A 23494-nucleotide genomic window follows, 5' to 3' on the forward strand; every position below is an offset into this window, starting at 1 on the left:
GGCACATTTCAACAATAAAATACATTTAAATAAATAATATCAATCAACCAAGAGATCCACACTGATCACTTCAAGGCCTAGGGAAAATTGGCACTTGGTGCATTCCATTTGCTTATAATTGTTGCCTCTCCTTCATGGGCACTGGAGTCATGAAAAGATTGGGTAGGTGAAAGCAAGCAAAAAATATATTGTTACCATTTTGCATTAAACTATCCAGTCTCTTCTCAGATCAGTGCTCATGAAGAGGATATAAGCTAATGAAACGGGGCATTACCGGTGTTACATGGTGTTTGGGCATAGATAGATTACATTCCTTGCCCGCCGCACCCTCGTTTGCTTTTTTATTATTATTATTATTTTTTAATTAAACCCATTTAGTTAATTTTTGCGTATCTGTGCACACCTTCATCGAAAATAAATACTCTTAATTTGTAAAAGTGTGTACCAAGTGTGTTATCATTCGCACTCACATGGAACACAGTAGACGGTAACAGGGTACAGCACTTGAGGTACAAAACAAGCATGACGATATGTTGCTATGGTTATGTACAAACAATCAAATCCCCCGCCCGAGACCGCACACCTGCCTCGAGACGGCCGAATCAACATGGCGCTGACTGGTCTGATCTGGGGCAGGGAGCTTTCTTAATATTTGTCTGTCTTGCAGAGGAGATCAGCGCAGGGGCTCATTAGCCAACAAGGAGAGAACGGAACGCCATTCCTCCTGTGCCCTAAATCATTATTCTTTATTATTTATCCTGATGGCCAGCGAGCCTCTCTCTTCAACTTGATAATATATTAAAAATAATAATTTAAAAAAACGCCATGTTGGAAAACCACCACCAGAGAGACTCTCCCTCCCTTAACCCCTACCTGTGGGCAGAGACTCCTACACTATGTTTCCAACCAAGCTGCCCCACTGTAACTGTAGTTAGAAAATAAAAGAATCTTAAAAATACATAAAAAATGTTTAAACAAATAAATAAAATGCAGATGCCTAGGCACGGTGGACCACCGGGCTTGCAATACACTGGGGGGGAAACCCTGGTATGTGATTTTCCAGTGATCTGTTCAACCGGTAGAAATTATTTTGCCAAATCCATGTGGAAGCACATGTTTCCACCAGTATAACTCTAACGCCCATCCCTCATTTCAATTAGGCATGATCAGTTTTGATTGGATGGTGAATGTGGGTAATATGCCTACATGCCTGTGAGGATAAAAGTGAATCAGTTGGTTTTATTTACATGGGAAATACATTTTGCACTAGTGTTGAAAAAGTATTAATTTCACTATAAAAATGTATTCAAAGTTTTGCATGTAACGCCCAACATGCCATAAAATCAACACCAACAACAGTTGGTGTATTGGTACATCTTTACGAGAAACACACACGTGTACAAACCTTTGTCTTGTTTCTAGAGCTCCCTGAGGCTGTGCCCTTCATTTTACAGTACTGCAGCGCATCGTTGGCAATATCTGAGATGAACTTCTGGGACGCTAAGGAAATCAAACGAATTCTGAACAAAAGGAAGAACACATTTTTAGTTTTGAAGATTTCCAGTTCCTGTAATATATTATGTATATTGTCATTCAGTGGTACAGTACAGTGATGACATTAACATATTTCCATATTGTGATACATACTTTTCCAGTCTAAATTATTGACAAGATGTCAGCTAAATGTCTTCCGTGTGAAATGGTCTTGAGGTTCTTTGTGAGGTTATTGTGATGAGAACTGCTATGTAGTGTGTGTGTGTGTGTGTTTGCCTTACACACTGTTGGACTACATCAAGTATAAGTTTTCATCATAATTATCACAGGCAACTATACACAAAAACTTCTCATGTACACACATATGGGCACCGGCCCATATCTTAAAGAATAGGTTAACTTTATGAAGATACTCATGTTGTATTGCATTGCATTCTATTTAAAATGCTGGCCTATATTAGATGCACTGTGTGTTGACATGATGTCACAACTGAATTTGTCCTCCGGGATCAATAAAGTTCCATCTTTATTTCGTGGAGGGTTTTTACCCCCCCACTTACATTCTTGGGTCGGACGCCTCAAAGCCGGCTCGGTTGAGGTAGTAGCCTGTGACTGCATCAGGGATCTAGAATAAAATGAAAATATATCATTTAGCCACAAGGTATTTCCTTTTAAACAGACCATGATGTTGCCACTGGGTGAATTAGCAGACAGGACTTGGTCTACCGTGGGAGTATAATCCTCCAGCTGCATAAGGAAATCTGCCAGGGGCGTGGTGGCGATAACGGGCTTCACATCTCCATTGGCGATGCCCGGAACGTAGACACCATTAGACACAGACGTGTCTGGTGATGGGGTCACCATGGGGACTGAAGTTGAGGCTGTGAAAAAATAAAGTGCTTTAAAGCTCATTTCTTATTTGAGATAAATGTTGCATAATGCCAGTTTGTTTTACAAATAGCACAATGTGTTAAATTGTATGATGTAATATACGTAAGGTAGCGAATTCATGTTTTTGCGCCAGTCATGACTGATCCAGCTGATTGCACACATCAGCTGGACATCTGAGTTGTGTTTATTAGCAAATCTTCCATCATAATAGAACAATACATTAATTCAAGGCAGGATGTTAGGCTGCACGTCACACCCTAACATCAACATTTTAACTACCGACCCCAACACGCAGCTATGGATAACGTTCCATTATAGAGTAAAACTTACCAGTACTAGTGACCGAGTTGAGGCTGCTGGTGTTTGAAATGTTACTAGAGATGCAGTTGCTTGCGGTGGAAACTGTGGAGGATGAGGCGCTGGAGGAGACGGGCTGGCTCAGTTTGTCCATCCTCTCGGTGTGATATTATATGATATTTGTATGTTATTTTAGTTTAAACTCTGCAGCTAGCGCCGTAGCTAACAAGCTAACGATACCTAGCTCGCACTGACAATCGCCCAATCGATGGAACGCTATATACCAGGTGCTTTGATTAAATAGACGGTTAAAGGTTATTTCAGCATTTGAGAGCGTTGTTTATTAATCTCACTGGAAGAGAACACAGCCCGACACCGCAGCGACCGCAGCGAGCCTTCGCTTACTTTTAGCTTTATCACTTTTGCACCGCAGCGCTCCAGCGTCACATGACATTGATGTCGCGTTCAAGCTGCCTCGGAATCTCGTAATTCTGAACGTCCGAACGGTAAAGATGGATCGATGCGTAGCCTGAGCTGGCGTATGGATGAGTGTCATTGGACTGTAAACTGAATAAATATCAGTGGATTGAACTTGTTGAGGCCCCCCGCGCAATTTAGGAAATAATAGCTGGCATACATGTATGATCCAGTGGGTGCCTGTAATGCACTAGGGCTGCATTTGGTAGCAAGAAATAAGACTGGCGGTGCATAGTGGGTAAAACATACTCTGAAGTACCGTATCTTACACCCGGGCTTGTTTTCTTTGCAGTCCACGAAGACTCCGTCGCCCCTACGGGTTGGAACCTCGCTTGATATGGCTACGGCACCTGTGAAGAGGACTTGGACTATTGGAAAGCACCCATATGGTAGTCAGCTCTCTTGCGTTCGCTTGTCTTCACGTAAACAAAAAAAAAAAAAAAAAAAAAACACAATTCGCACGCACTCGACGACAATTCGGAGCATCGCGTGTGTGAACCACGGTGGTGCGGATTTCAGCGCAACCTGCAATTTCCGAGTCAGAGAGACGTCGTTTCCAATCCCTCCCACCGGACTCGAATGCGTCCGCGGGCGCGTCACGTGACCCAGCCTGCCCAACCACGGAAGCCGACTTGTTACAAAATAAAGAAGTAACGCGGTCTAACTGGAGCAGCGTTCTGCACGTCGGGGTTCAGCTCCACTTCATCCCAAATAACTGCACCTAAAACGGTGGCGTCGCGTCGACTTTCCGCTCTGTTTGGAAGCGCGACTATTCTCCACGTGGCTGGTCTTTCAACGTAGGAGGGGCAAACGTTCGTCTTGGAAGTGTGATGTGTTGTGAGGAGACAGCGGCTTTGCATCGAAAATGGCATTTGTGTTGGTTTAGCCGTTTTCCATTCTCAGTGGAAGACAAGTAGGGCTTTCAGAGGCAAAGTATATCGTTATAATTTCAAAAGAAAAAGACATTGCTTTGGGATATAGAATGTAGTAGGTCATTCGTTAGTTAATTAATTATTGTTATTATTATTATTATTATTATTATTATTATTATTATTATTATTATAAGCATATAAGCGGGTGTTTCTGGCTGGCGGGATAAAAACCCCAGTGTTCAAAGTGCGTGTTGGAAGGACCTGAAGACCGCGGCGGTAGTTCCATGTTGGATGTTGGCTGTTCAGTTTGATTTCGTTCTTTACAAATGTAATAACTTTTTATCCATTTCTCCAGAAACAAATTAACTGAGATTTTCTTTGTTAGGGATTATTGCATATTGACTTTTATTATTATTCGGGGTCCAGCCCTTAACCCAGCCTTTATTGTTTTTCTTCTATTTGTTTTGATGTATGCTGCAATAACGCCGCGATTTCTATATCTGTCTGTCTGTCTGTCTGTCTGTCTGTCTGGCTATTCTGGTTTCCAAGCTTTTTAAAATATTGTTGATGTAAAAAAAAACAACAACTATTATTACATTGTCCTAAATCATTGCCGTAGTCATATTGTGAAATTAATCAAATAATGATTTTCTAACTTTGTAGAGGAGCTCGACTGCAGTAGTCGTAAAAAAACAAGACTTTGATTCCTTGTTTTTCCAAGTCCCGAGGGTTGTGAAATGCCGTCTCCCGTCAAGGTCGTTGTGGTGGGAGCGGGGTGTCGTGGAAATAACTACTCCCAATACGCACAGGTCCACCCTGAGCGAATGAAGGTCAGAAACGACTTCACACTTCATAATGGTTACCTTTTTTCCTCATGAGACACAAACAATTTTATGGATTTCCGGCACTGGACAGAATTCCTTCGTGGGGGTTTGCCTGAAGCAACTAGATGATAAGGGAAATAGTATTTGATTTGCTTTCCCAGAATACAATTTCCGTTACCTGCTAACCATTGGCTATTGCAATGGCTCTCAACATAGGGTCCATCAAGAAGTTCCAGGGGGCCCCCAGCAAAATGACTAATAAGTTGTCGTCACCATTTACAAGATTATTTAATTTACAAGACTTTAACACCATTGGAGAATGTGCAATAATGACAGTTTTGATTATAGTTTCACTATTAGTAAGTATAGTAGAGGCAGGTATGGAAATTTGGACAAATCATACCGAACAATAAAAACTTCAGACAAAATCTTATCAAATGAATCCATGGTTTAACAAATCGAGGGTCCTTGATATGAAAAAGGTGGAGAAACACTGGTGTATTCTATGTTCTAAATATAATGATTAACATCACTGTAAACATTAATTTCTTTGGCCGTTTCAGGTTGTTGGGGTAGCCGATCCCAGAAAATTTGCTCGTGACAAACTTCAACAACAGCACAAAATATCAGATGAAAACATATTTGAAGGTAGGCATCAGAAGACAAAAAGCAGGAAACTTGTTTAACACAATGTTTTAATATATAATCATACAAGGTGATGACTTAATGGTAATGGATTTCCTCTCCTTCTTTCCCAACTTAGACTGGCGGGATATCATAGAGAGAGAAAAGTTTGCTGATGCTGTGTGTATTTGCACTCCTGACCGTCTTCATAAGGTAATAACTGATGACTATACATTTTATACATATATATATACATACCCAGATACTTTATTATGTAAATCGCACAATCCAATGTAATCCAATACACCAGCTCAGCATAAAATTTTGCTTTATGTAGCCTATAATGATCAGGTTTTCTTCTTACGATGTCATAGAATAGGTGTTAATTCAGTGATATGTTTAAGCATTGAGGTCATCGTTGGTGGTGGTGGTGTCACATGTACTGAGCTGCATTATATTCAGGGGTGTTTCTAATATTCTGTCCTCTTCATGTATGTCAATAGACATACAGAAACAACACAGAGATATACCTTCCTCTAAGACCTGGTGACCCAAACAGCCTAGCTGCTGTTGTAGATTGTCTCATTGATATCAACCGTTGGATGGCACAGTATTTTCTTCAGCTCAATAGTTCAAAATCAGAAATCATGTCGTTCACTCCCCCAAATTCTACCAGTCAAATTAAGAGTGGCCTTGGCACTCTGTCTGCAAATGTGAGTGTTGCCAGAAACTTGGGAGTACTGTTTGACTCTGACGTAAACTTTGAACAACAATTTAAAAAAAACTGTCCAGTCCCGCTTCCTTCAACTGAGAACCATTTCAAGAATCAAACCAACACTATCACACAGCGACATGGAAAAAGTATTCCACGCCCTAATTTTCTCATAACTAGACTGCTGTAACTCCCTACTTCCTAGAAACAACCAAATTTCACTCTCCCAGCTCCAACTAGTTCAGAACGCAGCAGCTAGAATTCTCACCGGTTCCAAAAGACGACGTCACATCACCCCAATCCTGGCTTCTCTCCATTGGCTCCCTGTTTAGTTTACAATCCATTTTAAGATTTTAACTGATCACTTTTAAAGCACATCTGGGTGTGACTCCAAGCTATATAAAATATATATTGAGCCCATATGAGCCAGTGGTTAGCCTCTGATCCTCAGGCGGGGCCCTCCTGTCTGTTCCAAAGTCTAGATTTAAAATCAGGGCCCCTCGACTTTGGAACGACCTGCCTGAGGAGATATGGCTGGCAGAGTCAGTGGCTTCTTTTAAGTCACTTCTCAAAACCAATTTCTATAGATCTGCTTTTATGTGATGTCGCCCCCTTTCTTTATCTATTTTATTTTTTACTTACTTTTTTAAATTAGGTATTATTCATACATTTGGTGAAAAATGTGTCCCTTTCTATGCAAATGAGTCATTGCAAAAAACGTCCAATTCACAAACACCGGCGCTAATAGCCACACACAGTTAGGGTGAAATTATTACTGTCTGCAGAGACCTGGTGGTAAAGGCAGCGGTGCCGATCCGCTAACTGCATGATCTGAGCATTTATACCTGTGAAGTTAAACGTTGGGATTTGAAAAAAATGCAAATGGTTGCGTAGCAGAGTGGATCGAGGCACCGCTGCCTATATATTATTGGCCGGTCAATCGCCACAATCCATTCCTTGTGAATTAGCCCCAGAGTGAATATATACTGTATATGAGGTACGTCATTACCATAGGTCACTGTGTCACTGTGAGAAGAAGTCTTCTATGTATGTGAAACAAGGTTGGTTGGTAAAAAAGTTTGCCTTTACTAGGATCCTGCGGTTGCATTCAGCAAAAAAGGATACCATGTTCTCCTGGAGAAACCCATGGCCGTGAGTATTTTACTTACATTTGAACAAAAACAACTGTGTATATTTGTGTCACTAATTTGCAAGAGTAAAAATAATAAATACAAATCTCGGTGGATTATTTAGAAGTGAATCCATTATCCTTCCCTGGTAAAAGCTTTAAATGCAAAGTAAATTTTCCTTTCCTGCGTCCCTCAGCAGGGACACGATTTACCCAAGGATTTTGATGTCATTTTAGACGACGGCCAAGGACTGCACAGAGATCGTAGAGGCATGCGTCGACAGCGGAGTGATGCTGACGGTCTGCCATGTCCTCCGATACGACCCTGTCATTCACCGGATAAGGGTACACCCTGTCACTCCTGTTATGCTTTGCTGCAGCTGAGAAATGAACAATGGCAACGTGCTGGTGTGTCTCCCTTTGGTTTTTAACGGAGACCATGGGTGTAGTTTCATGTTGAGGTCTGGTTCCCGAAGTTAAAACCCCATTTATTTACATAGTGTAGTATGATGTATCGCACAGTTGAATTCTCCGGGAGGCTCCTGTGATTTGTGTTGTGTGTTTAATGGTGAGGTAATTGTTTACAATAAAGGGCAACAATGGGTAAAGTTGTTGCATAACCAGTGTAACTCATCTACACGCTATAGCTTGGTAGAGATGGTCTGCATTTTAAATTGTCGCATTGATGGTAATCCTTATTGGTTGCCTGGTAAAAAAAAATCATTTGTCTTGCAGGAGCTAATTGATGCTGGAGTGATAGGAGATGTGGTGCATATTCAGCACTTAGAACCGGTAAGACTAGTTACCAACAGTTACTTTATCTATGTTCCTTTGGAGGTTTGTGAGTTAATATACTGTATGTAACTATCTCTATCTCTAAAAACAGTGGTACCTTGATTTACGAGTGCACTAACATACGAGTTTTCCGAGTTACAAGCCGTTGTTCCGTCAATTTTTTGTGTTGATTTGCGAGCAAAAATGTGAGTTACGAGGAGCGAATCCGGCCAACATCCCACGTCTCACTCGTTCACTTCTTGTGCTTACCTGAGCGTGGAAGCATCTCTTTTGTGTTTTGTGCTCGCAATTTGTGCATTTTGTGCAGTTATTTTGCCCAAATTATTTTTTCTAACGATGGGTCCAAAGAAAGTAAGTGCTGAGAGTAAGATGAGAGAGATGATGTCGATTGAATTAAAGCGTGAAATCATATAAAAACATGAGTGAGGTGTGCGTGTGATGGAATTGGCAAATTTTTTTAAGTTAAGCGAAAGTGAAGTGAAAAAATAAAAAATAAATTGTAGCAATTCAGTTCAGCAATAAAGTCCAGCAACAAACGAAAGCGACCGAAAAAGCACAAAACAAACTCCTCCAACCTCCTCCGCCTATCTCCTCCACCCTCCACCTCCGCCAGCATTATCCGTTAGTCCAAGTTGTCTGATCTCCAAGGTAAATACACTTCATAAAACCAGTTTATTTCTTTACATTCTCTTTTATTATGTTTTATTATGTTTTTATACAATATTTGTTATTTATAAATACATTTTTCTTATTTAAAAACACGTAACACGTGGTTTTTGGGCGGCTGGAAAGGATTAATGACATTTCAATTAATTTCAATGGGGAAAATTGATTTGCTATACGAGCAGATTGAATTACAAGCTCTGTCATGGAACGAATTAAACTCGTAAATCAAAGTACCACTGTATATACAATAAAAGGTACTCCACATACTCCAATACATACAAATACATACTCCAAATGATACTCATTTGGAGTATGTATTTGCACAAAATCATATTTATTTCTATGAATATGAATGAGTAAAGGATGTTTTATCAAGTGTTATTCTTAGTGAGTGCTATATGATCTGCACACTATCATTGCATTGGTATCTAGGCCTGACTGGGACTTAACCAAAGGTTTTGTCTACTCCCCGTGGTTCTTTAATGTGTTTCTTAAGTGAATCCTCCTCTTCTGCCAGGTTGGATTCTATCACTTCGCTCACTCCTTTGTTCGAGGGAACTGGAGGAATGAAGCTGAGAGCTCCTTTGCTCTTTTGGCCAAATCGTGCCATGACATTGACCTTATCCATCACTGGGCTGGGGGACGCAGGTAAAACATCAGACAGCGCTCAGTCAACTCCCAGTGAGAATCAGAATCAGAATTAATTTATTTCGCCAGGTGAATTTGTCGTGATGAGCATTTGGTGAGTTCCTACAGACAATTAACATTTAATTAAAAAAAACCTTCACAGTCAGAAAAAAAATTAAATTGAAAGTAAAATAATAATATAAAGGGAGCAATACACAGGGTCCAGTTTAGTCGTGTTGGGTGAGTTTTGCAGTTTCCCGGGTTCTCTGAAACACAGCACGATTTTCCGAGTTTACAAGAACGCAGCATGGGCTCAATGTTGCTCGTCTTGCGAAACAACCATTATGCAGTCTACACAGTGCAACCATCCTGTCTTTAAAACAACCGTCCATGTTTGACTGTAAACCTGAACTTCTCATTGTTAGAACCCACCGTGAGTAGTTACCATTGCACAGCTTCTGTTTTTCTGAAGCCTCGTTGGATCTTGAACGCACATTCAGTTGCACATTTCAGTGGTTTTACAGTGGACACTGTGACAACTTCTTAAGTACTCCTTTATATTCTATTTTTCATGAATCCGGCAAAGTTATGTGGACTAAATATCAATCGATCGGATCAGATCAGACAGTCTACACCGCACACTGTCCAACTGGACATTCTCAATCAGAATCTGTACATTCATAGTAAATGATATGATGACGTCATAAAGCTTCTTACTGCAAATCTCATCTTGTTCATTTTAGAACCAGACGTGTGACAAGACCACCAAGACCAACTGAATATTTTGGGTCAAAGTTGTTTGGATTTTTATAAATATCTGCTCCGTATGTGGATTGATTTGAATTAAATTGAAACCACGAGATCCTTGTGACATCCATGTGACAATTTGTGTGTTATGCAGCAATTGGTGTTAATTGTAGTTTAAGGCTTCAAAATTCCGAGAATTTTCGCCCAAACCATAACAATATGGCTATTTAGGGGTCTAGCCCGTAGAATAATAAGATAAATAAAAATTAAATTGCCAAATATACACAAATAGCCGAAAAATAGAAAACAGAAACTCAAATATAAATTCAATATGCAGTTATTAGTAGGGATATATAGAGTATAAATTGTAATTCTAAATTATTGCTCTGTATTTAGTAGGTTATTCCAGTTTGTACAGTTTGTACAGTTGGGAGTTCATGGACAAGATGTGGTTAATGATAAAGTAAGCCTTAGTCCACAACTGCATTTGGCATCGTCTGGTCAATACAGATATAGAATACAGAATATGTAAACCTTCCCACAGTAAAGCAAATTAGCATTTTTGAGGAATGGTGACATTAGCAGGGATCAAAGCTCTTGTCTTGGTAAAGTGTTGTTAGATGAGTTGTATAACATAGTTAGTAAATTGCCTCAACGTTTTACAAGTCTCTCATAATTTCTGTGATAAATCAGTAACTGTAGTTTCTCCCTGCTAGGTGTGTGAAAGTGTCTTCATTTGGAGCTCTAAGTCATTTTCGCAAAGAAAATAAGGTGAGTGGTTCATTCACTTTGCCCCGATCCTGCTTTACCTCTCAATATTTTTTCTTGTGGAAAATGGATGTGTATACATTTAATGTAACACCACCACTATTTTATCCTTTTATTTCGGCAGCCAAAAGGCGCTGCTAATCGCTGTGTGGACTGTGCCATAGAGGGAGACTGTCCTTACTCAGCGTGTAAAATCTACCTGGACAGAGTGAAACAGGTGATTATTCTATATTTATATTCATCTGTAATATAGATTTACCATCAACACTGGGAATCCAGTGAATTTCCCTTGTCTTTTTCTCAATGTATGTGTGTTTTTTCTTTCTGCATGTGGTTGTTTGTGTGTGTGTTAGGGCCACACTGGCTGGCCAGTTTCAGTTATATGCCCCTCCTCGCTCCCAGACATCGAGTCGGTGACAGAGGCGTTAATGATGGGTCCGTACGGCCGCTGCGTTTACGACTGTGACAACGATGTCTGCACTAACCAGGTCGGCAAACACGTCGTGAAGGTTTTGCAGTGGCTCGGCCTGTGGTCGGGGTTATTTATTTTGTACCAGATTTTCATCATGTCATGACGGTCTTTTCCGATCCTGTCCTGTCTGCGTTCTCCCAGGTGGTGAACATGGAGTTTGAAGGAGGTCTGACCGCTGCCTTTTCCATGGTTGCTTTCACCGAGGAGATCTGTAACCGCAAAACAACCATCTATGGCAGCAAGGTAGGTGTCTCCATAGCAACCACAGAAAAGGCCTGAGAGAACCCCCCTGTGCTGCATTAAACTTGAAAACCCACTCAGCCTAAATTTAAACCAATATTGGGGTTGAAGAACATTGAACGTTTGTAAAGTGGCACACTGCATTGCACTGCTGCCTCACAACAAGAAGGTCTTGGGTTCGATTCCCACGTGGGGCACTGTTGGCACAGTGTGCCAGCGGGTTATCGCCCGATGAGGGGCCTTTCTGTGTGGAGTTTGCATGTTCTCCCCGTGCTCACATGGGGTTGTGGTGTGTGTGCCGTGTGATAACTAAGTCATCTGTTTCTAAAGATCATCAACTCGAGTTCAGGTGCTGTTTACCTTTACCGCAATGCTCCGTCCATCCAACAGGGGGAGCTGTCCTACGATGGCCATCAGATCAATGTGTTTGACTTCCTGAGCCAGGAAGCCACCAAGCACATGGTGCCAAACACCGCCCCTCGGGCCTTTGACATGAGTGGGCACGGCGGTGCAGACTACCAGCTCATGGACACGTTCATTTCTGCTGTGGCGGTGGGTGCTGTAGTTTGTCCAGGAGCTTTTTAAAAGTACTTCAAGGTTGTTAAATATATGTATACGTTGCCATTGGGCAAGATGATGAGTTATAGTTCATTGTATTTATTTCTGTTGTTTTTGTGGTCATAGATTTATGGCAAAAAAAGAACAAGAATGTTATACTAGACTATGGAAATAGAAATTGTCCCAGAATGTGTGTATGTGTATGTACTGTATTCATTAAGGCTGCAACCGTTATTTTTTATATTTATCACTTTTATTCATTCCAATTATAGAGATAAAACAAGTACCTCATAATTAATGAATTTGGTAAAAAATGAAGGAAAATGTGCATCGTAACTCATCTGAACTTCAAGACAATTTAAAATAGCTTTTAAATTCACTGCCATGTGTTTACAGACCAACGATCCATCCCTGATCCGCTCGGGTCCTGAGGAGACGCTGCGCAGCCACCACTTGGTGTTTGAGGCAGAGCGCTCCCGACTGGAGAGCAGGGTGGTGTTCTGCTCCGACCAAACAACCAAATGACGCCTCCACACCATCATTTTACCTCAAGAATCACTCAGTGGACCAAAATGTAAGCAGTGTTAAGAGACTAAATTTCACTTTGATTTACTCAGGGATTGTTATGTCCCATGTGTTGCTAACTGAGATATGTGCCATTTTATTTGGGAAAACAATCAATATGCAGACCTGCCAATCTGCACACATTTTGTGTACCAGCCACGCAATTCTTGGTCAAAATACACAGGTACGAAATGCCTGCTGAAACTACACACGAAAAAATATATGTTTTTGTAAATTAATTACAGAAAACAATCAATACAAACAATACCGTACATTTATTCAGTATTTAAACAATATCCCTCGGATTGGACCAGATACTACGGCCTGTGGTTCTGTAACTCCTCCCCTCCCTGTCCTCACTCACTCAACATCCACTGATATGCAGCCGTATTTTATTATCCGAGGCGCAACGCTGCATTGCGGAAGTAAAATGGGATGTGGGGGAGTAATAATAAAGCACAAAAATGTGACTGTAATGTTAACATATAAAACATGAGATTCATCGATCGAAGACGTTCGATTCGATTCAGTTGGTTTAATGCACTGTGAGCAAACGTAGAGCGGATAGACCCAATGAGACCAAATGATAAGAAAATTTGATTTCTCCGATCACGGATGTAAACTCAAAATGATCGGACGGCAATGTAAAATATATTTAATCGTCAAATGTTTTATTATGAACAAAATTGTAATCGGCAGGTCAGAAAATCGGAAATCGGAATCGGCCAAGAAAGTTGCAGTCAGTGCATCTCTAGTTGGTGAACATGTTGGGTAACTTTACGAGATGATGCATTTCAAGGGGTATATCCTAATGAGATACATTTGTATAGTGTATGTAGTTAACCGTAGTCAAGCATAGAATCAGTAGAATAACTGATGGTGTAATTTAGCTGCAGTAGCTCAAACACCACAGAGACTCGGTTACACTGTTGTGGTACTCAAAATATTTTCCCAAGGTTGGCAGGTCTGAATTTGTATAATTTGTATAATGTGTGTATAATCATGTTTGACTTAGTATAATTAGGCTTAACACCTAAGTACCTAACCAAATAATGATCAAATACTTTTTGACTTCCATTTTATTGTGATTGGGATGTGAATGTGACAATGTGTCAGGCATCTCCAAAGTAAAAAGTTAAAACTGCTCTCAAAGCTCTTTCTCAAGTTGTTCTTTCTGACTTCTGACACCAGTGTCATTATACAAAGGATATTGTAGAATATAAATGCTTGGCAAGTTGTTTCTAAGTTCAATACACTCTCAGAATGGATCTGTGATTGAGATTAGTTGCTGCTATATGCGATTTTCATGCTGACGCATCCTTTTAATCATCCTTTGTGTACCAATTTAAAAACAAACGTGAAAAATCGTAAGTTATTGAATTAAATATTTATATACTGTAAGAAGCTTGGATGCAAGCCTGTTTGTGGCCTTTAATGCCACAAAATACATTTTGACTAAACCGTATATCCCATCCATGTACAAGATGTTTCTATTGCTAATGCTTTTGTAGAACCAGTCACCATTTAAAGGAGCAATAGACAACTTTTTTTGCTTTCACTTATCATTCTAAAGTTAATATTGATTGGACAGTGTAATGACTATAGAATAATGACATTATCTGCTTTTCGATTGGTTCCCGATAAGCCTCCATATCACTATGCATTCACACTGCAGCCGGATACAAACTCCCGGGAAAATTATGGATTTAGGACAGTGAGTGACAGGAAATGTCAACCAATGCGCAACCATTAGCGGAAATGGTGGACGGTGGAGGAATCTACTCCATGTAGATTGTCAACCCTTGAATATAAAAACGACTCATTGAAATCTGTTGAGAAATGAAAACGTTGTAGTGCTTTTTATCCAGAAAAACCCAGCTCCCCCGTTTACTTGTATTTGTTTACAGGCCAGACTTGCCCGTTCCAATATTGGCTGCGGCATTGACGTATTGCAGCAACGAGCCAAAGCAGTCCGTGTAATCGTAGACATGCCACCAAAATATATACAATTTTACTAAAATTGTGACAATTTCAATTGACGTCTTCAGTGAGCATGCTTCTCTCTTATTCCCAAAGTGGTGTTGATCATTTACAATGAGCGATCACAAATCAGGATTTGGACCCGAATGCAGACACATTGAGGCAGAGTAGTAGATTTTTGCAGGTTTTATTTCAGAAGTTAGTAACAATGCATGTTATTTTTTACAAAGCTATAAGATTTATAATCAGTTTATACAAGTAAATTATGCTTTTGAATGAAAACAGTTTGAGAAGGCGACGTTTGTCTAGGCTGTATTTCAGAAATGGGTCCTAGAACCATCTGGCAGATGTCAGACACGTGCAGAAAAAATTGACAATTTTCTTTGTCATTATTCCAAAAAATCTCTTCTCTTCCAGGTAACATGATCGAATGTCCTGGCCACTTTGCACACACAGCTGATTATATTCATTTTGTCAAACAAGCAGAGAACATTGAATTGGCCTCATTTGGGCCACGTCACTCCAATCAAACATTTCATATTTTGCTTCTATTTTGAATTGGTGAAAAAAATCCCAAGATCAAAGATGTCCCGTTCAAATCTAGTCCCAGAAAGCGGCCGATACAAAGACGAGCTCTGTAAAGGCAAATATATCTGTGAGGTTGTGTAAGATGGACAGGTTTGATATAGACCAGCAGGGGACAAAAGAAAATATTCCCAAAGAAAATGTGTGATGATATGTTATGCCATCCATTGGTCACAGTCAAACATTGACAACTGCCTAATATCCACAACACTGCCTCAGTCCTTGTTCAACCCTCCATGCTTCTTGCTTAGGAGCACGGCGACAGCAGGTGCTTCTGGCCTGGATCTCTACGCTGAGTGACAGAACAGCAATGAGCAGAAGATCTTTTTTGAACGAGTATACCTAACTGAATTCCATTTTAATGATATATATATCAGGATGCACAGCATAAAGACTTTACACACTGTCAGGTGTCTGTGGTGTCCTGCAACACCCCTTGGGAACTGAACATGTATAGGGGTTCTTTTCATCTGTCACATAAAGGCAGTACTGCTACTTTGTAATTAGTCATTTCTAGCCATTTCTATGGAGTCCTCTAGTCTCGACTCTGTACTTGTCTTCACTATCGAGTAGCGCTGACCTGCGGCAGACGGAGAGACCTTCAGGTCTGCAGGTGAGATCTCTTTCAGTTCTCTGCGAGACAAACGGATTGTCTTATTCTCAATCCCTTCCACAACATGTCCATTCCCTGATCCCTTCCTCCCCTGGGTCTGTGCTTGCATTTGATGGTGAGCAGGGATCCTAACCTTTTTGTTTGTTTTGAGACTGTAGGATGATGAGGGACAGCGCTGATGTTTCTCTCCGAGTAGCTGCTCAGTTTGAGCTAGTATCTTGCTAATTTTTTCCTGCTTGTCTGACTTTGTGAGTGATTGCTTTGTGTGTATCTTATTGTGTGTCTTTGTGTCTATTGCATCAGAGTGTGTCTTACAATCATTTGCCTCTGTGTTAAGCTGCACATAGCATTTCTTTGACAGTTTTTGTGTGTGTGAGGATGGCGCATCAAGCTCTTGTGAGGGCTGTAGGTAACCAGTGAGCAGTTTTTTGAGTTCTTTCTTCAGTTCACGGCTGGAGCTCCTGTAGAAAACCAATTCTTTCTCAAGCAGCTGCAGTTTAGCATGGGCAGCCTGCTCAGCCTCTCCTGAGCCACCTTCTTTCAATTGCTGCAACAGGAGCTGAATGGTTGTCTGATTCTCTCGCTGTTGCTGAGTGAGCCTTTGGTCTGCGTCCAGGACCAGGCGCTGCATGGCAGCCTCCATTTTCCTTACAAGCCTCTCTTGCTCTTCAGCACTAAGCAGTAGCTCCTCACAACACAACCGCAAACAATGCTCTTCCTCACGGAGGCGCACCACCTTGTTGAAGTACTTGACGAGTAAATCTGTGGTCTCTCCCAATGAGAGCTTCTTCAATTTGCCGGTGACATCACAGAGTTGTGCGGGCTCAATGCCAGCTGACTGACAGGAGAATAGCTGGTGCTGTTTGTCTTGTATTGATTGGTTCTTAAACTCCAGAGCAGCATCTATGGCTTCTATAGCTTCCACCATCTGGTGCAGGGACTGTTCCTCCTGTGCAGTCAGTAACCTCCCATCTTTAAGCCGTGCATTTAGAGCATCCCTCCTGTTTCTGAGTGAGTCTCTCTCCTTCTCCAGTTCTTCTGTGCCAACTCCTCCAGTCTGTCCTCCGTGGCTGCTGCCCTCTAGCAGCTCCTCCAGAGACTCTAGTTGCGCAGAGACACGCAGCAGATCCTGGTTTAGTGCTTGACTGGAGTGTAGCCTTTTGGTCTCCAGTCTATTGCGTAGCTGCAGACAGGCCTCCCTGCGCTGCAGTGCCTCCTTTCTCCCCTTTATTTCCTCCTCCAGCTCCCGCAGCTCGGCTCTCCTTTGCATCGCCTGCTCCTCCTCAGCCCCCAGCCAACTACTGTCTCTCTCCTTCTCTTTTGAGTCTTCACACTGTTGGCTTTGATGGAGACTCATGTCCTCTATTCTTAACTCCCTATTTTGCTCTGGTTCTTTGTTGCTTTCCTGCTGTAGCCTCGTCTGGAGCTTAGCTCTCTGTAGTATCATGTGTTGCAGACTCTGGAAAAGCTCTTCTCTGGCTTGTTGGCTCTGCAGGGATAGCCTTGCCAACATGCCAGCCTCTCTGCTATCACCCCGGCTTCTGTCAACTTCTTGGACTTGTTTGTCTGTTTTGTCAAGCTCTTTAATGAGCTCCTCTTTCATCCGCATGTTGGCTGAAAGTTCCAGGATCCTTCTCTGGATGGCACTCGCTCCTACTTTCTTGAGATTTGAATGTGTTGCATGCTTAGACCCTTTGGTCAGCTGGAACTGAGCTGACTTGCTTCCGTTCTTGGACTCGTGGTTTGGTCCAGTACTGCTCTCTTTGATCCATGTGCACTTCAGAGAACGCTTAAATCCCACTGTGCCTTCATCATCATCATCATCTTGCTCCTCCCGCGGTTCAAGAAAAGGGCAGTACACCTCATATTTCTCCTCAATCTCAGCCAGCAGCAGATGACCACGCATCTTAAAGGCTGCAATGACTCTTTCCAATGAATACGCCGGCGGACTCATATGGATCTTCCTTTCAGTCCTGTGACCACGGTGTTGTTTGAGAAGAGGAACGCTGTGAGGTCTTCTTGAAGAGTTCTCAGCAGCCTCTACTTCCTCTGATGTTCCTAAAGTTGCAGGTCCAGAACTCGTGTGGATGCAGCGGAGACGCTTAATTAGAATCTGCTGGTCCACCAGCTGTTCAGTCTGAATGCGTGTGCGTTCCCTCTCGACCTCCAGTTCACTAAGGTGTGTTTTGCTCTCTTTGACTATTTTCTTTATCTCCTTTTGTAACTGCCTCAGGGCTTCATCTTTCTGCTGTAATTCCTGCTTATCGATGACTAGAGCCTCCTTGCACTTGTTAAGTTTCCGTCTTAGCTGTAGTATAGTGACGTGATGGGGCTCATCATCATCATCAATATCTAGATTGTCCTTTTTATCGTTCAAATTTGAATGACTGACAGTGAGGAATCTCTCTCGCCAATCTTTCAATTGCTGTTTGAGAGAGCTATTTAAGGTGAATGTAGATATGTCCTCCATGAGAGCTGCAGCTTCGTGGGCTAAGGAGTGATACTGTGGGGCTTTTCTTTCGCTCACTGAGCTCTCTGAGTCTAATAAGCGGTCAATGCCATTGGGCTGTTTGGAGCCATCCTCCTGCCTGCTAGCCCCGTTTCCTGCCTTCTCCTTCTTCATCTCTCTCTCCTTCTCTCTCAAGACCGCTCTCAGTATCTGTAATTCACACTCAAGCTCTGTTAGCCTGGCCTCACCTGGATCCCAGGTTGTGGGACAGGATTTGGCCTCAATGCAGGAGAACATGGCTCCAGGACGGTTACGTATATGACGTGCCCTATTGGCAAACTGCAGGACACTGAGGGTCTCGGCCATGCTGTGGTGGGATGGACTTACGCAAGCCACCATCAGTGTGTGAGCGGTACCACCCAGCGAGTCCCGGAGAAGGCGGGTGAGCTTTGAATCTCTGTAGGGTACGTGTGTGTTTGCGCTGCTGTTGCCACGGTGAATTCGGCCATGGTCAGATAGTGCATGGATGACGTTTCCCAGTGCCAGCAAGCCGGTGTTGATGTAGACAGACTCCTTAAATCGTGTCCCAGTGTTGCCTGTTTTCGCGGCACGTTCAGACCCGGCCAAGTCCACCAAGTGGAGTTTGGAGAAGTGGAATGAGTTTGTGCCTGAGCTGTTGTCGTGGCAGTGCTGGGTGAGCCGCAGGGTCAGGATGGCGTGTGAGCGACTGGAGCGTTCGTTCATTGCAGTAGTGCCGGTTTGGCGCAGGGCATTGCCCGCTTCCAGAATGCTAAGGAGTTCCTCGGCTGAGGTAACTGAGGTCTCTTTAGCTCCCACCACCACTGTGTTGCCTCTGTCGTCCTCTCTAATATGCAGCACTTTGTGATTGATGTGGAGTTCCAGCAGGTCGCGCAGCTCCTCCCTGTACAGCTCCATGTATGAGACCCGCAGTTTAGCCTCCACACACCCGCCTCTTTGCTTCTTTTCCCGCAGCAGCGAGAACATATCCTGGGCCACACGTCCGATAATACCCCCCTCCTCATCTGGAAGAAATGCTAAATGTCCACTTCCCAGTGTGTGTGTCTTCCCGGAGCCAGTTTGTCCATAAGCCAACACTGTGGCGTTGTGTCCCTCCACCATCGCCCGCACCAACGGCTGGACACAGGACTCGAACACCTCATCCTGGCTGGCTACCGGCCCAAAGACATTGTCAAAGTCAAAAGTCCTGTTAGTACCGATCAGGACCTGGTGGTTGCCGGGAACCACTCTGACACACACCTGGTGCTTGTGGAGAACCTCTCTGGGGAGCAAGGGACGGACACGGACCGCAACCTGGACACAAACCTTGCTCACAGTTTGCTCATCACTGATTCCCTGGATGTCAGCTCTAATGACACAAACACACACACACACGTGCACACACACACGTGCACACACACACACACGCACACATTGATATAAACATCTCCAAAAACAGTACAGTACATCCCCTTTAAAACATTAATAATCGCAAGCATTTTTGTTTAGTCACATACAATGAAAGGTTTGTAAAATTACTTTTACTTAAATACCAAAACCCAAGTCTAAATGTAAAAAGTACTAAGTAACTTTTAGTCAAATCTGTATGAACAACTGTAACCTGCCAAGGGATGCAGATTAATATTAGTTTCACATAAATATGGTACAAAACATCGAATGTCAACATTTATATTTAAAAAACTATACATGTTTACACATGCAAATAAAAATCAATCAATCAATCAATCAATCATGTTCTCTGTTGAGGCTACTGCTTACCGCTGTCTGCGAAGGAGGTTCTGGGCTTCTAAACTGCATGACTTTGTGGCTTTTTCCATCGTGTGCTACTGTCTCTGCTGTTTGAGAAGCCCTGTTTCCACTGCAAGATAAATAAATATAATAAATAGAAATATAACCAATCTATTTTTTATGTTGGTCCTATGATCAACTTGGGGTTTTTTTTCACAGTATTACCATTGGCATAACAAACATTTTCACCGATAATTTTCCCTGATCCGCATTTGATCACCTTCAAATAAAATAAAACTAATTTAACTCGTAGAAGTGGTTGGTTTATGGTGTTGGAGTCTAGAATAAGGAAACTAGCTGTGAGTACAATGAAAACTCAACTGAGCAGTCTTTTATTTTTTGAGAATTTTCAAAAATCACAAGTGACTCCAGCAGAGTCAGAGTTGGATACGTTTATTTTGTTTATTTGATTTTATTTACAGCCCCCCTCCTCGTTACTGCGGCAACCGGGGGGCATCATCTTGTGACGTCTTTGTTACATCACAACTCTCCTCATTCTGCCTCCTAGCTCCTTCACCGTCTCCTAGCTCCTGGACCATATTCAACATTGTGTCTTAGCTCCCAAACTATCTCCTGGCTCCTAGACCCGATTGGTCTCGTGGTGTCCTACCACTTAACATACACAGTAAGGGCCACACAGGACAAACATACTTTTTCAATTCCACCACAAATTGTCCAGTTCATACATAATATTCAACTTTATAAATATTGCTATCCTAGAGGTTTCCTATGGTGAAATGGAGTTCAACAGAGAAATCTTGCATTTCACATTTCTAACTCTAAAGCTCCTACAGTTTCTTCTCCCTGATTTGCAACCGCAATGCCACTTTAATGTAAGTCTATGGCAGACCGTGTAGTGAGTTTTTCTGACACTGACTCACATACACTATGTCCTAGCTCCGAGACCTAGACCGTGTGTTAGTAATAAGTAACTTTATTTATATGGCACATTTCAAGAGCAGAGACGACACAAAGTGCTTCACAGAGGCAATAAGCAAAAACATACATACATAAAACACAATAAAGGCGGAGATAAATAGAGACAGAAAATGACACAAAGGCAAGTTTAAACAAATGGGTCTTAAGCTGCTTTTTAAAAGTGTTCACAGATCTAAGTCCAAAGGGAGAGATTTCCAAAGTTTAGCAGCCACATTCTCAAAAGCACAGTCTCCTTTAGTTTAAAGTCTTGATTGAGGAACAAGCGGCGAACCCTGATCAGATGACCTTAGAGACATAGGGCTGTAGTAAATCTTTAATGTAGGCAGGTGCCTGACCATGCAGAGCTCTATAGTTGATGACAAGAACTTTAAACTGGATTCTGAATTTGACGGAGAGCTAATGAAGATTAATTAGAATCCGTCACCTTTTTGAGGACCTGGTCAAGAGTTTAGCAGCAGCATTTGGGACTACTTGTAAACGACCCAGGGATGTTTTCCTGAGGCAGGTGAAAAGGGAGTTGGAGTAGTCGAGACGGGTCAATGTAAAAGCATGAATTAGCATTTCCATCTCCGCTTGAGACACAATGGGCCTGAGCATTGCAATGTTTTCCAGCTGGAAAAAACAAGAGCGAATCAGATTCTTGACATGTTGGTCCAGAGCACTGGTCCACCGTGATACCTAGCTTTAGGGTATAACTTTAAAGTGGCCTTATCTGTCCAAGGGGAAGCATATACAAGGCAAACAGCATGGGACCAAGGACAGAACCTTGGGGCACACCAGAATACAGAGTTTCAGGTGAGGAGCCGAAGCTGGCAACAGAAATTGCAAAACTATCAGAGAGGTAGGAAGAGAATCACTGCAGAGCTGGCCCAGAGATACCCACCCACTGTTCTAGTCTCTCAACCAAGATACGGGGTCAACAGTATCAAAAGCTGCCCTGAGATTCAACAGCACCAACACCGAACATTCTCCTGCGTCACCATGCATCACAATGTAGTTTGAGACTCTGAGAAGAGCTGTTTCTGTCGAGTGCAACCGTTGGACGTCAGACTGAAACCTAACAAGGATATTATGCTCATCTATTGCAGTTGTGAGCTGCTTAGCAACCACTTTCTCTATAATAGCACACAGCACTGAGGCTGCCGTCGCACATACATACACATATATCAGGGCAGCATATTTCCCTAATTGTCTAGTGTAGTTAGCATTGTTGCAGTATCATCACAAGCTGTAACATTGTTATAAACCTGAAAATGTTTCTGTTATTTTCAACTCTTACTATAGTAACTCTAGACAACAATGATATCCCTTACTTGACTAGAAGTTATGGCATTCCCCTTCCGGACTCAAGTTCTTCTGTTCTTCTGCTTCCAGGTTCATCTGCAGTAGATCTGAGAAAGAACTACTTCTTTATATACATTTTCAGAATTCCATGTTGCTATGACAACACTGTGACGTAATAAAGAGTAAACCAGCTACCGCACACCTACCATTATTGTGCATTAGTTTCATAGACTGCGTCCTACACTGTTTCCTAGCTCTTAGACTGTATACTCCCTTTCAACAAATTAATATAGGTCTCTGAGGTCCCAAAAACATGGCTCTGAAGGTTTCTGCTGAAAATACCACTCAGATTATGCATTCTAGTCATATTAATGTGCCCCTATACCATCCTGTTCCTGCCCCTAGTTCTGTGATCCAATTGGGTATGAGCATGATTGTGTCAAGTACGTAAACTTTCACTTATTTTACCTTCGCAGTCCACCAAAATCTGTTTCTAAACAAAGCGCAGCCTACCGTCAAATGTTACAGACAATACACAATTGTTTTTTAAAATATAGTGGAAACCATTTATAATGGTCATGGTTATAGTGATCAACGGCTTATATGGATCAAAAAGCTTGGAACAGAATCATTCCTATTCAAATGCTGTTTAAATCATTTTCTTGCACTAATCAAGTAGTCTGCTCACAGTGTTTATCTTGGGTTTTCATATTTGACAACATATGGGGGAAAAAAATACAACTATGATAATTATATATATTTCTTTTACTTTATTGCCATGGTACTTTGCCTCGCAGTGACCGGTCTATACTGTGGCATGCCGGTGCTATAGCCCCGTCAGGATTTTGCACAGCACAAGGTTAAAATTTATTCAAGATTGATAATTCTTAAAACAGACAGTTGTAGAGCAGTGGTGTAATGAAGTGCAGAATGCGGAATGGAGAGGGAGTGATCTGTGCTCCGCTGCGTGTGCCTGTTTCCCATTTTCAAAATAAAAAAATGTGTTTTATTTTATGTGTATTTATTTTCCTCCGTTTCCTGAACGAAAAAAAAAAGTGCC

The 23494-nt window shown here is 41.9% G+C and overlaps 3 protein-coding genes across 4 annotated transcripts in view; 1 reads left to right on the forward strand and 2 right to left on the reverse strand.

Moving 5' to 3' along the window:
- taf10 (TAF10 RNA polymerase II, TATA box binding protein (TBP)-associated factor) overlaps positions 1-3124 on the reverse strand; it is a 4061-nt gene extending 937 nt beyond the window's left edge. Inside the window, exons 1-4 of the mRNA XM_080014759.1 lie at positions 2716-3124; positions 2221-2375; positions 2055-2119; positions 1406-1520 (exon numbers count right to left, since the gene is read on the reverse strand). Coding sequence (XP_079870885.1) covers positions 1406-1520; positions 2055-2119; positions 2221-2375; positions 2716-2836 — 456 coding nt within the window. The 5' untranslated portion in view covers positions 2837-3124. The remainder of the gene's footprint in view (positions 1-1405; positions 1521-2054; positions 2120-2220; positions 2376-2715) is intronic.
- Positions 3125-3823: 699 nt separating this feature from the next.
- Positions 3824-13895, forward strand: LOC307241527 (putative oxidoreductase YteT). 2 transcript variants are annotated; one of them, XM_080015677.1, is made up of 14 exons: positions 3824-3956; positions 4753-4861; positions 5419-5503; positions 5619-5692; positions 7284-7343; positions 7558-7665; positions 8056-8112; positions 9299-9429; positions 10872-10926; positions 11048-11140; positions 11277-11411; positions 11537-11638; positions 12026-12187; positions 12590-13895. In XM_080015677.1, exons 2-14 carry the CDS (start codon positions 4769-4771, stop codon positions 12716-12718), a joined length of 1284 nt encoding a protein of 427 aa, XP_079871803.1. In that variant the 5' UTR covers positions 3824-3956; positions 4753-4768; the 3' UTR covers positions 12719-13895. The 2 variants fall into 2 exon arrangements, with proteins under 2 accessions (XP_079871803.1, XP_079871802.1); XM_080015676.1 differs by lacking the exon at positions 3824-3956 and adding an exon at positions 4010-4359.
- A 1930-nt stretch (positions 13896-15825) lies between these two features.
- LOC307241299 (kinesin-like protein KIF27) lies at positions 15826-20240 on the reverse strand (the record flags this gene model as incomplete). Its single annotated transcript, XM_080015338.1, has 2 exons — positions 15826-19771; positions 20182-20240. The coding sequence occupies 2 exons, from the start codon at positions 20238-20240 to the stop codon at positions 15826-15828; spliced, it is 4005 nt and encodes a 1334-aa protein (XP_079871464.1).
- Between the last annotated feature and the right edge of the window lie 3254 nt (positions 20241-23494).

Source organism: Zeus faber (assembly GCF_960531495.2).
Source record: "Zeus faber genome assembly, chromosome: 15".
In the NCBI taxonomy this organism is placed as follows: Eukaryota; Metazoa; Chordata; class Actinopteri; order Zeiformes; family Zeidae; genus Zeus; species Zeus faber.

Coding starts and splice junctions, on each gene's coding strand:
- LOC307241527 (XM_080015677.1), top strand. CDS start 4,769: ATGCCGTCTCCCGTCAAGGTCGTTGTGGTGGGAGCGGGGTGTCGTGGA. Junction 7,666..8,055: donor CTGTCATTCACCGGATAAGG/GTACACCCTGTC, acceptor TTTGTCTTGCAG/GAGCTAATTGATGCTGGAGT. Junction 11,412..11,536: donor ACGATGTCTGCACTAACCAG/GTCGGCAAACAC, acceptor GCGTTCTCCCAG/GTGGTGAACATGGAGTTTGA.